The sequence below is a fragment of the Nasonia vitripennis genome, chromosome 2 (assembly GCF_009193385.2).
Source record: "Nasonia vitripennis strain AsymCx chromosome 2, Nvit_psr_1.1, whole genome shotgun sequence".
Classification (NCBI taxonomy): domain Eukaryota; kingdom Metazoa; phylum Arthropoda; class Insecta; order Hymenoptera; family Pteromalidae; genus Nasonia; species Nasonia vitripennis.
The window spans coordinates 4,795,809-4,811,352 of record NC_045758.1 but is presented as its reverse complement, the minus strand read 5'-3'; the positions used below and the strand labels follow the sequence as shown (position 1 = coordinate 4,811,352).

The 15,544-nt window shown below is 51.1% G+C and overlaps 2 protein-coding genes across 5 annotated transcripts in view; one reads left to right on the top strand and one right to left on the bottom strand.

The window, feature by feature from the left end:
- Positions 1–15,544, top strand: part of LOC100679613 (dentin sialophosphoprotein) — a 119,516-nt gene that overhangs the window by 86,238 nt on the left and 17,734 nt on the right. For 3 of the 4 annotated variants that reach the window (XR_512498.4, XM_003427083.5, XM_003427085.5), the window contains exons 4-10: positions 4,799–5,007; positions 5,978–6,158; positions 8,919–9,066; positions 10,296–10,747; positions 11,029–11,777; positions 11,849–13,110; positions 13,745–14,083. Coding sequence is in view for 3 of the 4 variants with exons in the window: in XM_003427083.5 (XP_003427131.2) it covers positions 4,799–5,007; positions 5,978–6,158; positions 8,919–9,066; positions 10,296–10,747; positions 11,029–11,777; positions 11,849–13,110; positions 13,745–14,083 (3,340 nt within the window). In the remaining variant the exon portion in view is untranslated. The remainder of the gene's footprint in view (positions 1–4,798; positions 5,008–5,977; positions 6,159–8,918; positions 9,067–10,295; positions 10,748–11,028; positions 11,778–11,848; positions 13,111–13,744; positions 14,084–15,544) is intronic. The other variant, XM_003427084.5, reaches the window with a different exon arrangement.
- Positions 6,677–7,566, bottom strand: LOC100679693. Its single transcript, XM_003427086.4, has 3 exons — positions 7,128–7,566; positions 6,970–7,011; positions 6,677–6,854 (listed from the first exon to the last, which is right to left on the bottom strand). Exons 1-3 carry the CDS (start codon positions 7,465–7,467, stop codon positions 6,793–6,795), a joined length of 444 nt encoding a protein of 147 aa, XP_003427134.2. The 5' UTR covers positions 7,468–7,566; the 3' UTR covers positions 6,677–6,792.

The following is a 15,544-nucleotide window of genomic DNA, read 5'->3' as shown; positions in this document are numbered from 1 at the left end:
TCGCGTCGCTCGCTCTCAATTTACTCCGTTCGGAGCTTCCGGCCTTGAAACCGTTCCGGCCTACGGAGCAGCTCGCCGGCAGCACTTTGTCGCCTCTGAAAGTTTCGCACCCCGACGCGCAATTCGCATTTGCGCGAACTTTCCTCCCGCGCGAGTGCCGGGGATGAAAGTTTGAATTTGCACCCGGACTTTCTATCTCTATCCTTTTGCCGTACGGCGGCTCATTTTTGTGCTCGTTTTTCCGGGATCCGTATACGTATGGAGATATACAAACTTTGCGAGCTCTTGATTCGAGTGCGAAGGGCTACTCTTCGGGGAATAAGCTGATTTCGATTGTGGGCGTTTGAGGGCCCGGTTATTGTGACGCGAGGAAGTTTTCTTTTCTTCTCGGTAAAAGCATTCGCGCTATTCAGACTGATACGGCTTCCGAATCCGACGACGATTAAAGCAAAAATATACACTCGCAGCTCGAATCGACACCATCCGCCGTTGAAACGAATTCTCTCTCTAGCGTCGGGGAAAAAAAGGCAAAACCGTTTCCATTAAAACGGAACAGCAGAGTCGCGCAGGGAATATAATGCCGAGAAAACAGTGAAAAGGTCCTCGGAATATGGCTGCGAGGATGAAACGTATAGTCAGCCGTTTAAAGCGGCTGCAGCGCAGAAAAAAAGGTGCGGTCGCGGGCCGCAAGGTTAGCGGCGGCGACGTCGCCTGAGGTCACGGGTTCGTAAGGAGAAAGAGAGAGAGAGAGAGAGAGAGAGAGAGAGAGAGAGAGAGAGAGAGAGAGAGAGAGAGAGAGATAGAGAGATAGAGAGAGAGAGAGAGAGAGAACAGAGAAAGAAAGGAGCTCCGCCGCCGCGTCGCTTTCGGGCAATTAGGATCTTGAATTATGAAACGAGCGTAACGACGTGTACGGAGTCGTGAAACTTTCGACCTGTGTGTTCGAGGCAGAGATAGAGACAGTATGAAGCTCTCGCCGCTCTTTGTTTTCCCTCGGCGTTTCGGGCTGCACAAAAGAATCGCTAATTCATATCCTCGGCGTCGATGTCATTAGAGCTATGTTGTAGAGATATATTGTAATTGTTTGTACCGCGACTATCGGACCCACAGCCACCAACAAACCTCCATCGATCTCCCCCCTCTCATTCACGTTAACAAAACGTCAGCCGCACACACTCTCCTCCTTCCCCCCGCGTCGCAATGCGTCACTTCGTCAAAACTTTTCTCCCTTCCCTCGCTCAGTGTTTGTCCTGGCGCGTAATCACAATTGTTAATTAGCTCCGCAGGTTCGTCGCGCGAGAGGTCACCGTCGAGGGGGCGCTGCCGAATTAGGCATTCGTTAGCGACGCGTCTCTTGAAAAAAAAAAAAAAACGTTGTAGAGCTGTAGGGGTACATAGAATCATCCAAATCAGGGGCTGAATTGCCAGCGGCGACAAAAGGCGACGACGAGTGCGCGCCTTTTTTTCACCAGTTTTCGAGAGCCTGCAGATCTCGTTAGCGCGACTACAGTCCGACGCGCTCTTATTAACTCAGATTTTTTGTGAATATAAGGGAATCGATGCGCGCGTTGTCTGACGCGGGATAAAAAGTCCATCGACGCGTTGCAAATATTTCGCTCGTAATACGAAGAAAACAAATTGAAAGTTAAACTCATCCTAGCGGGGCTAACGAACCGCGCGAAAATTCCTCCGTCGAGCCTGGGCTCCGCTTTGCAGCAGAGCGAAAAATCACGAGCCATACGCTCCTCTCTAAACGAATTAGAATCCTCCATATTTATCCAGGCCTCTCTCTCTCCGGAACTTTCAATTTTCGGGGCAAACCCAGCTCTCGATCCTCGCGCGCGTCACCGATTCCGAGCTCCGGCGCATATCAGTATTCGGCCCTTTCAACTTTGCTCATCAAGCCTCGGACCGGTTGGCCTAATTAAATGCCTGGATTATCGGGGAGGCTGCAGCGGAGAAGCCACAGGAGAGAGGAGGCTCTCTCCGCACAGTATGACGCGGCGCTGCTGTTCTTGCTACTAAAACCATCGGAGCGAGTCTGGCTGCGATATAGCTCTCTCTGTGGAGTCGATCGAATTATCCGGGACGCGTGGTGCAGCTATAGCGGTGCGGCCAAGCCGCCAAGTGGCTTTGTTTCAGCTCTGCTTATGGACTTCATTGGGGCGAGTGATTTATGCGAGTGTGTGCCTATATCAGCTCTCTGATTGACGAGTGATTCGCTACACTGCTGCTGATGATCCCCGTCGATTCCTGGCGGCCCGGTCTTTACGATTGGCTTCGAAATTCTCTTATTTCAGCGCGATCGATACGATTCAATCGAACTAAGCATCGGCCAAGCCTCGTCGTCGATCAGTCCGATAATAAAATAAAAATCTTAATTCACTCCAGAGTAGCGGCTCGTCTGAAGGACTCTCGAGATTCCAGACACGCGCCGGGAATTATGGCCGGCTCTCCTCGCGCTTTCCCGGGCTATAACTAAAAATAACTTCTCGATGCTTGCCATCGAAGGCCGCCGCCGCGGAATACAAACCGATGGCGATAAAGTGCGCCGCACACGCGCGCGAGAGAGTTTAATGAAGTTTACCGAGGAGCAACGTTGTTGCGTCGCCGCGTCCATATACAGCTCGGTTTTGCTGCGCGACATTCCTGAAACTAAACTAGATGTCCTAATTAAAGGGGCTCCCCCCCTCCATTTCTCTGTGGTCTATGGCTCGAGCTCGTGTTGTTCCTTCGCATAAAGAGCTGGGTCAGGCAAACATGCCGGTATGTGTACGCGACGGGATGTAGGACAGGGTTTACACTTTGAAAAATAATTTCCACGTCAGCTTTGACACCCGCAACGAAGATTAATCTCCTAAACGTATACATTCCCTTTTTCCGCAGCCTGCTTACGCCCCTCCGTAACATCGCATTCGCGGAAAACGTAATTATCGAGGGCTGCAGGCAGCAGAGGACTCAAACCTTGTTAGTTCGTTAGGTGTCCTCCGTTGCGCGCTGGCGTTGATTAAACTCGTCCCATCTATAAGCCTACACCTCTCTCTCGCTCTCTGGCCGCAGCAGCTTAATCGCAGAGCAGCGTTTAATCTTCATGACCCCGAAATCATCCCTAGCGCGCGAATCGTCCGAATTTTTTCAGGCTAACGAGCTCATACGCGCTGTTTAAAAGCGTCGCACGTGCGCGCGGGAAAATTACAGCTCACTCGTGTGTACGCGGCGGTAGGCTGTGTAATTAAAAGGATCGTAAAAATTCCAATTTGCCTGGGGCTCTGCGCCGCGGAGAAAATATACGAAGTTTACGGCGCGAAATCACGGCGGGAGCTTTTTCACGCTGAGAGTATATATATATATATATATATATATATATAGTGTAGGGGCTGTTTATGGAATTGGGGTTTGCGGAGAGTGAAATTGTAGTAGAAGTGCAGGTGTCGTACGTCTCGCTGAAGCGACGGTTTCGGTTACACGAGGAGCTTGGCTTTACAACCTTGTTGCAGGTAATTACGGCTTCTCTCTTTGCGCGGAAACGTGCGCGAATACGCAGTTCGCGATTCGGACTTATACATCTTTTGAACAGCGCTGACCGCTTTTCTGCGAATACGATGTAACGTTTGCAAAATTAATCGAGACGAGAGAATCGTTTGCTTTCGGCGAATTTCGCTCGCCCACTTTATACAAACCCTTTGAAATATCTCTCCTCGAAAAGAAAGCTTTCCATTCCACACATCGGTCCGCACTGGGATCTCGGCTGCAAACGCGTCGGCCTCATCAATCAAAAGCTCGGCTGAAAAGTTTTCCGCCCGCGCTCGATTAAAATCCCTTCCGTTATATTACACTCGCGTACACAGAATGTACACACACGTGAAGAAAAATGGGTCAGTCCCGCGTCACAGGCCATTAAAACGAAACGCACCGCTTGCCCCGCGGAGAGTTTCCGTTTATTCTCTCGTCCCGTCGGCGTCTTTTGTCGCGTCGCTGCGATTAGAATCGCAGGGGATCATAATTATACAGATGTGCGCCTCGGGCGACTGTGTCTTGCTTATATTCCGCGTAATTACGACCTCATCTCGCCGCGGCTCTCGATTTCTGCGTGCTGAAAATCGCCGCGCGATTAACGTTGTTATCGAAATCGACGTTATTATCATCGCGAATCAGAGGTCTGCTCTGCTTCGAAACGCCCAGAAGGCGGAAGAGCATAAAATAGAAAGCAAAGGGAGGTAGGGAAAAAAGAACGACGGAAAGCGTTTTGTGCGAGGGAGAGATATATGTGTGTGCGAGTACTGACCCGGAGTAGCGCTACAGGGGGAAGCAATTTTCTGCCCAGCGCAATTTCATTGGACTCGCTTTAACGAGCCGAGGGTCAGTCGTCGCTGCGGCTGTACTGCTCTACCATCAGCCCTTGGACTCGCTCGGAAGGAAGAAGCCGAAGAGGAACTAGTTGCGTCACCTTTGATACGAGGACTTCACCCTGTGGGAATCCGATGAAAAAGTTTCCTTTGATACGTCGGACGAAAGGCTTTGCCCATAGACTGCGAGAAGGAGAGATCCAGTGCGGATAGTTTTCTCGCGCAGCTCTGAAACTCGACCGCGCGATTTATATCGAATCGTAAACAGATTTTTCCTCGTAATATCGAGAAACACCCCCTGCAGCCTCAAAGAGAGGCGCTAACTCAAATTTACCCCCGATAAGAACTTGTATAGCAGCAAAGAGAGCGAGCAAAAGCTCGTGCCAAGAAGCGAAGCAGACGTGTGTATATATACCGTCGCTATAGAGTGCCCGCTTGACGTTTTGTTCCAGAGGTGACGATGTGCAGCGATCGATCGAGCTGTTGGACAAAGTGCTCTCCGAATACGACGAGCACGAGGTCGAGGGCGAAGGTGGCGGCGGTGGTGGTGGTGGAGGCGGAGGAGGAGGAGTCGGCGGAGGACTCGCGACGACGACCGATTGCAGCAGCAGCACCGAGCCGAGCATTGGCCTCACGCCGGATGACGAGAGTCCGTCCTTAGGTAAGTGCCGCAGCGCAGCCGAGAGCTGCTGAGCGAGCCTATTGTTGTTGTTCATTTACGAGCCAATAAGCCGGTTCCTTCCTTTCAATTTTAAGCTTCTTTGGCCCGCAAGCTCGCGCGATAAAAAAGCTCGCTCCGCCGAGATTAAAGCTGGCTGTGTACGCCTCATAGTCGCGCGCGCTTATGGAGGGGATTAATGAGGAAAAGTGCGCCGCTTTGAAAATTTTCAGCTCTGACCGGCGCTGTGTAATTTTAAAAGCGTCGCGCTCGAGCTTTTTTCGAAATTCGCCTGAATGAGTCGCCGCGGCTTCTAGAGAGTCGAAAAATTTAATCTCGAGCTTTGTACACCGCCGAGGAGGTTAAAAAAAGTAATCCGCGCAGGCTTCTTTCGACTTCCCCGCACGTAGCGACGTAAAAGCAACGGCGTCCGGGAAATCAGCGATACGTTGGAAAAACCGCAGCGGTTTACCGTTGCGCGCAGCCGAGGCAGTTCCTTGCATGAATTTCAACGCACATACACACCTGTGCATACGTGTGTAGCCGTGCACACGTCTTACTACTCGACGACGACCCTGCGCGTCGATGAATCGACTTTTTCCGGATCGACACGGGGGCGGAAAAAAAGGGGAGGAGGAAGAGAGCTTTTCTCGCTTTGAATGCGCTCGCAGACACGACGACGACGCTGACGCTGCATACGCCGCGTGGATGAATAAAAGATTATAGCCGGCGCTCGTTACGCCTCGAGAGAGAAAAAAGAAACATCGCGCGCGCTTTTTTTCGCTCTTATTCTTCTTTTTCCGCGGGTCCTCTTCATTTTTCCTCCCCCGCGTGTATATAGCGCCGCGCGACTCCTGCGGCCGATTACGTACTTCTCGAGTTACGCCCTTTCTTACTTACCACTGTGAATGAAGTAACAGCTGGAGAGAGTTTAAGAGAAGCTAATCGTTGGATTTTGTTCTTCCCTGCGCAGGACACCAATCCGAGGACGACGGATACATGAGCATGAATGGCCGGAAAGCGAAGATGGCGTTGGTAGCATTACGTCCGGTACCGGATTGCCCCGAGCCCCAGGATACCACTGGAGCTCCAGCTCAGGAATTTCCTCCGCCGCCAGAAGAGGCCGAAAGAATCATCTCCACTCTCCTCCCCATGTGAGTATCGCTTTCAGCATTTATACCTGTAACTCGATCAATCGACACGATTGTGGAGCGTTGAATTAGCTCCCCGACACCGTTGCGTCCACATCCCGTAGAAAGAGCCTCTCCCCTGCACTGAGTCGACTCAACAAATAAGAGACGTTGTTTTTCTCTCGGTCGCTCGGGAGAGGAGAGAATCGAGTCCGATAAAGGGAAAGAAACAAAGGGCGTCGAGAGATTCGGAGACTTTTTCCTCGATTCGGTCCCGGCGGAAATCGGACCCTCTTTAGGTCGCCGCGACGGTGATGCGAAAGGGTTTCATTATAGGGAATCCGGAGGGGACGAAGCAGCGGCTCTCGCTCTCTCAAAGAACTTTGGCGAGTAGCTCGTGCCTCAATCTGTCGCGTCTGTTCGGGAAAATGTGCGCGGCAGAGTAGCTCGATTGCGAGTGTTTTCTGGCTTAGCAAGTGCCTCGATTCGTGGTGATTTATTTGGCTAGTGGGAGGATGAAGACATTTAGAAGAGACGTGCGATTTTGAGTTTTTTGTCGATTTATTGTGAAGATTCATTGGATTGCTACAAGATATCGTTGTCTTGTTTGCTGTTTATGAAATAACGCGATTGGAGTGTTCTGAGCTTCATGGTTATTTTAACGTCCGCTTAAAATATCTGATTCGTCTGACAGTTCGGAGTATGTGCTAGTTGTTTGAGCTAGAACAATATTAAATATTTAAAAAATAAATTGACGTTACCGTGCAACGCTATTCATTAAAACAGTTTAATAAAGACTCTATATTATTGATCAATAAATCTTACTTATACTAACCAGAGAGGGAATTTTCTGGTAAAAGCTCCGTATGACGATCAGCTATAAACACAAAAATTCAAAAAACATTTTAACCAAGGATAATTGTACGAACCTATTTTAAAGAATAAAATCGTTAAGTCGTTTGTAGTTATATTTATCTTTAGTCTTTAACATACGGGTTGGCGTCGTTTGATTAATTCTTCTTGGCAGCTCCAAGCCAGACTGAGGAATCTCCAGTACAACTCGTGCCAGTACCGTGCGAGCCCTGTCCAACAAAAGTGATTCTTCCTCTGGACCCAGATCGAACAATCGTGACCAGAAAGACTTTTGCGACTGGGCCGCAGTTTCGCGGAGCGTTACGAAAATGACGAAAATCAGACAAACCGCCGCGAACTTCATGTCGATCGTGGTAATACGGAACAGCGACTGTAACTGGAATAAACAGCAGGTATCGAGATGTACTGTGTGCTGTCTTCTGCGGGAGCGCGAATTTATACGAAACAGAACAAAAACCATACGTATCGCGTACGTGATCCCACATGCATTAATTGCAAGGTCTGAATTTTAGCGCTTTTCTTTGAAAATTTATACTGTTTCCTAGATACTTTTTTTCTTCTATTCTATAACTTTATCTACAAGGTCGCGCGCATTATTAAGTTTTCTTGAAAATACAACCTAGAGTCTCAAAATAAACACTCGATAGCTTTGTTTTTATCCATCTCCGAAACGAACTCAAAAAGGCCTTGGTCCTCGCAGTATACACTTTTATCAAGCGTCGCACAGCCTCGAAGCTTATTCGTTAAATCGAATCCTCCCCTCTCCATCTCTCTAAAAGTAATTTGCAAGAAGAAGAGGAAGATCGCGCGCTACACCCAATTTAGGGCCACTATCGACACAGTCTAAACGCGCATAGCTAGTCACCGCTGATTGCGAACAATCAAACTTTAGCCTCCCTATATACAAGCCCCAAGGCGCGGCCTGCAATGCGGAAACAGACGGAATGAGAGTGAGAGAAAAGGCGCGCGAGAGGTAAATCAATCGTCTGGAGGTGCCGATAACGACGAAGGATTTATTCGCAATCGGGCGCACACTTCTCAATCCCATTTCCCGCTCGACAAGATTTTCAGCCCGGCTCCCTCTTATACTTTGCCTGAGTTTTCCGAGGATCTCTTTCGACGCCGTAAGAGAAATGCAGGTTTGACGATTCCCGGGGATATATGCTAAGCGCGACGGGATAATTAAATGCGCGGAAGCTCCAATCCGCTTAATTGAAGTCGCGCACCGCGAAAGCTCTTCCAAACGCGCGCGTGCGATCGAATATAATGATTCGCGAGGAAAATATTGAAAATGCAGGGCGCGATGCCTCAGGGCTCGCGAAATCGCGGGGGCTCTAATGGAAAAAGCAAGCGCCGACGATATAAATCATCCGTCGGCGGCGTAATGGCATTTCGACGAATCAAGCATATAAAACCGTCCGTCTGCAGCATCAAGGCACGCGCGCGCCTGTCAGCCTCCTCCTGCTTCGATCATAATTGCCAATCCAATCGCGTTCAGTCATCTGGAAGCGGACACGTTCGCAGCTCCGTTGGGAAATTCATAAAACGACGCCGCCGCCGCCGCCGCCGCCGCCGCGAAACCGGCGTGTATACAAGGCGCCGACGGCTTGTGTCTGCAAGCTCGACTGCGAATATTATATAAATGCGTGATGCGTGGGATCGATCGCGATTGTAACAGGTGTTTCGCATGTCTCAATTATAGTATAGTCATTTTCTGGATGTTTAGTGGTAATAGCCGTCAATAAAATCGAAAACCGACCATCAAAATCCACCCACGAGTTTACGAGCAAAAACTCTTCGTCCCGCACAAAGAGCATACTACAAAGCGATCAGTCGATCCAGCGAACCGACTCGGTCTTGCTGACCCGTTAAATTATTAACGCTCATCCCGTTGTCTTCTTTGTTTTCCAGGGTTTCCCCAGGAAACTCGTCGAAGAGAAGTGGTCAGAAGCAGCAGCAGCAACAGGGACGCAACCGAGGAGGCAACAAACAGCAGTGGATGGCCGCGATGGACGACCCGAAACGTCCAGGACAGGCCGTCACCACGCAAACTACCCTCGTGAGTTTCTCATCTCCTTGTTTGTACGCCTGTGTGGGTGTGTGTCTGTGCATAAGTGCGCGGGTCGAATTTTCCTTCAGCCAGAGCTCTGTGGCGCAGCTCGAGTGTAATGTAGTCCGCGAGTGTAGGCGAGCCGCACTTCTTGTTGGAGGGTTAACCTCGTTTAACCATCGACCTGCCCCTCGCGGCCGAGGTGCAAGCCGCACCGTTACAACTACCGACTTATTCAACTTCGTATCAAGCACTATCGATCCGGATGCACTTGTACTTTCTGGCGGTTGCGAAGTACAATGCTTCGCACGGTTGGTGTGTAAGGTCGTTGTAATGCTGTGTAACTTTGCGGCTGTACGTAGGCGCGAGGCTTTCTTTGTTTATTCATCAACGTGGGCAAGTTTTTCAATCAAGCCCGAGTATACACACGTGTCGTAGATTCAACAATGCGATCCATTCAAGAGAACAACATGCGACGAGCAATTATCGTGTTTACCCTCTCAGCCTACTAAACGCAATATCAAACACATTCGGCTCTGCTGTAGAAACAAACAATAACGCACACTCTTCCCCTACATACAAACGCTTCATTAAAAGACCAACCTGACTACAACCTTCCACTTCCCGCCAGCCTCCATCTCTCAAGAGTCCAACGCAGATAACAATAATAATGCCGCGGACGTTCGCAAAGTAGCTCGAACGCGAGAGCTTGCGAAAGTTTGCGCAGAGAGAACGAGCTTTAAGCTCCCTCGCGGGCGCGCGTTATTAGCTTAGAGGTCCTCGCTAAAAGCCACTAAAAGATCGCTCATCGAATCGATGCCGGCTATGCTCTATTCCTGAGAGCTTTTCCTCGTTCCTTCCGCGCGCGGAGAAAACAGCAGCTGCAGCGACAGCATAGCGCGCGTAGTTGCTGGGAAAGCGATCTTTTTGTTGCAAAGACGGGCGACGCAGCGACGGGCTTGAAGAGAGAGAGAGAGCACCTCTGATTTTGCGCGCGCCTCGAGTTTGCTCCGAGCTTTATGGGATGTATACTGTATACAGACGCTTGATGGATCGTCATTGGAAACGGATTTGAGCTTTTGTTTTTATTGGCTTCTGTTTACCCGGCGAATCTGCTTTTATTTGCCGGCAGTAAATGCCATATTCTCGAATTTACTAGCTTCAAAAAAGCGGTGCGATACGATATTTAGAAAAACAAGTTTTTAACGAGAACTCTAACGAAACCGTATTAATTTCAGCCGAAGACGAGGCATCAGCGGCCCTACGGCTGGGAGAACGGCGGCAACCACGCAGTGGAGCCCTTCCTCCTGGCGGATCCGCCGAGTCCGCCGAGCAAGTTCGCCAGTCTGCCTTACGACGGCAAGGTGTCGTTCAACTGGACAACGGCGCGAAGCGCCCCGACGCCGGAGAGCAACAACAAGCGCCGCCAGTCCTCGGAGGACGGCCTCGAGGAGCTGCGACAGTCGTCCGAGGATGGCCTCGACGAGGAGGACGAGGTCGACGACGAGGAGGCTGACGACGCCGACGAGGACGGCGAAGAGGACGACGAGGACGAGGACGAGGACGAGTCGAATCACCCCAGCCCCGAGAAGGAGAGGGCTGCCTCGGCGCACAACAACCACCATCACCTGCACCACCACCTGCACTCGCGCAGGCCGCCTAGGCAGACCGAGATCTGCAAGTCCAGCAGGTACGTACCTCTTCGACGATTAAGCTCGGCCCGATGCGAACGAGCTTAGCTAATGGGATCGGCAAGCTAATCCTCGAAATAACGAAGCGCTCGATGTAATAGTTTAAGCAGATACACCGCGCGCGTATCGGCTTTACGCTCCCATTATTATTAGCGCAACGCGGCTGTTTAATAATGCTCTCGTTACATGCTGTATTTAACGAGCACGCGGCCGACTATTCCCGCGCCGCACTACTTGTTGCGCGAAGATTTAACAACTCGAAAATTCATTGATCCAACAGCGTGGAGGACCGCCTGCTGATGAACAACCACCACCCGCACCACTCGCGCAGCGCAGCCTCGGGCAGCCACAGCACCTGCGGCGGCAGTCGGCTCCTGAACAACGGCAGCGGCACCGCCGGCAGCACCACGAGCAACGGCGCCGGCTCGGCCCGTCGCCGACGCAACAACTCAGACTCGAGCGAGGGCCGTTTCTCGCGCGCCGCCAGCGAGGCCGAGTCCCGCGGCTCGATGCCCCGCTCCTCGTCGGTCAGCGTCGAGCGCTTCTCCATGCGGGCCAACTGCGACAGCTCAGACTTCTCGCGCGCCAACTCCACGTCGAACGAGCGCTTCCACTCGGACTTCTCGATAGCCGTGGCCAGCGCCAGCTCGAACGACCACGTGAGCGTGCCGACCTCCGAGCCCTTCTCCATCCGCAACCTCGACTTTGTCTCGTTCAGCCTGCCGCACGCCGACTCGAGCGAGCGCTTCTCCGCCCAGACCTCGGACCGCTGCTCCGAGGAGAGATACTCCGAGATATTCTCTACGAGAAACTCGGACTTCTCCACGAGGAACTCCACCGACTTCAGGACGCAGTCGGAGGAGGAGCACTTCTCGGATGACTCGCTCGAGGAGCTTCTGCCCCCGCCGCCCGCGCTCAGCAAGAGGCACAGCATCGCTTGGGAAGTCTCGCTCGACGACGATCCGCTCTACGTGCCCGGCAGTACCAAGGTCGTCGGAAGGAGGAGACGGAAGAGCAGCGACGTTTCTAGTGAGTATTTCGAGCGTTTTTTCTCTTTTTTCGACTTTACCGATGCTAAAGGTGGCCTTTTTTATCACCAGGTGTCGGCTCAGCCTCGAAGCTCCGAGATTTCGACGACTGGCAGGACCCGCGGGTCTCCACGACCGACGACGACCTGATCTCGCCGTACTCGGACTCCTCGACGAACGACTTGGATCAGCTGCGTCTCCAGGATCTCAGCAAGAGCGGCACCTACGTCATTCGTCGTGGCCGCAAGAAGGAGCGCAAGCTCCTACCCAAGAGCCCTACTAAGAGCCTCGACGACGAGACGGAGGACAGCAGGCTGACAGAGATGCGCCGCTTCTCCAACACATTCGACAACATCAAGAGCCTCCTCAAGGAAAACAGCAAGCTGGAGGGCATCAACGAGCCGCCCAGTGAGTTCGCCAACTCGCAGACGGTCTCTCAGCCGGACCTCGTGCACGTCCCCTCTAGGACATCGTCCTGCGAGCGCAGGGAGAAGCGCAGATCCGCCCACCGCGAGCCCGAGCCTCTACCCATCGAAGAGGAGAAGTCCAATGGCCCGGAGAACTTGCAACCTCAGCAGCCTCAGCAGCAGCAACAGCAGCAACAGCAGGAGAAGGAAGAGCAGGAGCCAGAGCAGCAGCCCGAGGACAATGACTCGGGGTCGATGAAGATCACGAGCTTCGCCGAACGAACGAAGGAGTGCAACGGCATAACCATAACCACGTCCAAAAGTCTGGACGTGTCTCGTGCCGTGCACCTGATCGTCGACGAAGTGCCAGTGCGTCGGTCCGCAAACAGCGATCACCACTCGCGACTCGAGTCCAAGATCCCTGTGAATCTGCTGATTGAAGACCAGATAGTGAAGAAGGCGCTGAACGAGAACCGCCGCCAGCTCGAGAAGGTCAGCGACGCGATCAAGGAGATCGAGAGCGTGAAGAACAGCTGTGTGGCTGAGTTCGCGGATACGGGCAGTGGCCGACAACGCTGGCGCAGCAACGGCGACTGCAAGCTCGCCGGCTCCAAGAGGAATAGCTTCGAGAACGACAGCTGCGAGCGGAGGCTCCTCGACGTCAGCGCCTACGACAGTAGGCAGCCGCACGCCAGAAAGGCTCAGCCGCCGCCACCCGCGCCACCGCCGCACGCTACCGACCTAACGGATGGGGCTTCCAAACCGAGCGAGCTCGACTTTGAGCGTAGGAGGTTGAACGGAGGGGACATATACTCGTCCGGGAGGAGAACAAGGGTTGGAGACCTTGAGAATCACAAGAACGACACGAAACAAATCGAGAACGTGATCGATGCTATACTCGAGGACTCCAAGAATCCAGACTTTCAGGTACTGAGTGCTTTGCTGTTAAGTGTCGTGGAGATGTTGAATGTACGCACGCTGTTCACTTGATTCGATCTTCAGAGTTTTGTGCAGTAAAATATTGACTGAAAACATCTCGTGCAGTAATGACGTAAACCTTGTACTGCATTTCGCCCTTGATTGCTAATAACGATTCTGCAAGGATGGAAATACCCTTATCGTATACGCCAAAACGGAATCAGCTCCATTAGAATTTCCCTATAGATATCAGTTATTAGTCGTAGTGCTTAACGGCAAACGTATCTATATGCGAACCTGAATGAAAGGGATAGAGGCAGAAATGTAGTCTCGTTACGCGATAGAGTACCGTGAGAGCTCGTCGATATTCGCAGACTACGTACTCGTGGAGAGGCTATGAGAGGCTCGTTAATCATGCGACGCATCGGAAAAGCTCCATACTGCAGGCGTATCTTCTGTCTGTCTGTCTCTATCTTTCATGCGTAGCTGTTTGAAGCTTCACGCCTTTTCTCTTGTTAGGCTCAGCCGTGCTTACATTCTTCAGCAACTCTACTTTGCGTAAACTAAAAATAAATCTAACACCACTTGTGACTTAAAAATTAAACTCGATATCTGTTGGCTTTGTCTGTTCGTCTCTATAAAGAAACTGGGCCCGTATGCACAGGTGAGCGTGGAGGTGTTGGAGTTCCCACCGCTACCGCCGTCGCCAGTCGAGGAGGCCGACGAGGAAAGCTCCGACGTAGGCGGCTCGGGCGGTTGCAACGGCAGCACAACGACGGCGGTGAGAGAGACGAAGCCGAAGGTGCCCGGACACGCGAATCGCACGATGGACTACAGGCCACGAGTGCCGCCCCATCGAGGCATCAGCCTCGATTCCTCCAAGGAGCATCACCAGACCACCTCGCTCAACACGAGGTCTATGGATGCGGGCTACTCGCGCGGACGTAGAACCGCTGCGGGCATCGCCAATGCCAGACGAGAGGTGAGTGACTCCACTTTTTTTGTAAGTGTTTGGATGTGGCAGTAAACGTGAGCTATGGCAAAACGCCTAACGATTCTTAATTTTCTATAAATGCTGCACTAGTTAACGAAATTGATAACCATTGCAGCTATAAAGATAAATAGTGTATAATACGCTAAATATACATCCGAAACATGCAGATTCTTTGAAACTTTCAAGCTTAAACGTTTCTCTCGAGCAGCTGCGGATAATTTAGTTTTCCTCCGCACGAGAGAAGAAAGTATTAAAAACGCTTGTTGGTCCGAGCATACGTCAAGGAGCTTAGTGCGGGAGAAGGAACAAGCAAGCGGCACAGAAGTAAAGAAAGGAAATGAAGAACGAGAGCGCGCGAGAAAAGTGCTCTCGAAGATGCTCCGCCGGTCTGAGGCGCGGAAGAAAGAGTTCCGCGCGAATAGCCGTCGCGCTCGTGCAGGGTCTTTAAAACTTTGCGAGCTCCTCCGCCGACGACCGGTCGCACTCGAAATGATAAAAAGTGGGAAAAAGCGCAAACTTGCCGCGCGAGGAAAATTCTCCGCTGGAATTGAGGAGCAGCACCGCCCGAGCTTTTATATTACACCGCGAGTTTTCTTATACGAGCATTTTCTTCCGAGCGCGTAGTTTGTTGTAGGTATGCGGGGACTCGCTCGAGTATTTGTAAGTTGGCTCGCCGCTCGTAAATAGACCGACTCGGGTCTGTCGTCTGAGATATAGCCAGCGTTTGCCGCACCTATCTGCGAAATTTTTCCGAGAAAGCACGGTTACGCGGGTACCGGCTGTGCCATTAGCCAATTTTATTTAAAGGATGATTTTTATTTATTGTGTTGTACTCGAAGAACTTTATTGCAACTTGAGTGCAAATTTAAACCGTGACAAGTATTTGCTAAACAAACTGTTTCGCGAAGCGGATTTGCTGTAGTAGACTGTAAAAAGAATTATTCCAGACGGCCGGATAGACGAACGTTCCAAGTGAATTCGTTAAACGTAAAAAAAGTAACTACAACTTGAACGCAATTTCGAGAACCCAGAGAGAAACAAATAGAAGCTAAAGCAAAACTTCCGACGCGTAGGAAGCCATGGTGGAATCTTAATTCTTCGATTTACTTTTATAGTCTCCATAGTTTAGTATTGTAATAGCTAGGGTGTTTTTTTAGTTATTTGGAATTAGGAGACTTTTGAATACTGTAATATACGTGATACATTTATAAAGTGTTATTTAAACTACCAAACACATTGTTTACAAAATTAAGGTCTCTATAGTGGAAAAAACCCCAATAAGCAAAGGCCAAAGGTCTAAATGAATCTCGTAAATGAGGAGAAAGAAAGAAAAACAGAGGCACGCGCGAAGACTCGGAAGTAGTTACACGAAGTCAAGTGAGGCAGGAAATCAAGGAATTGTCCCTGTCTGCTTGCTCCCGTTTCTTTTGTTTCGCGGGTAAATATACT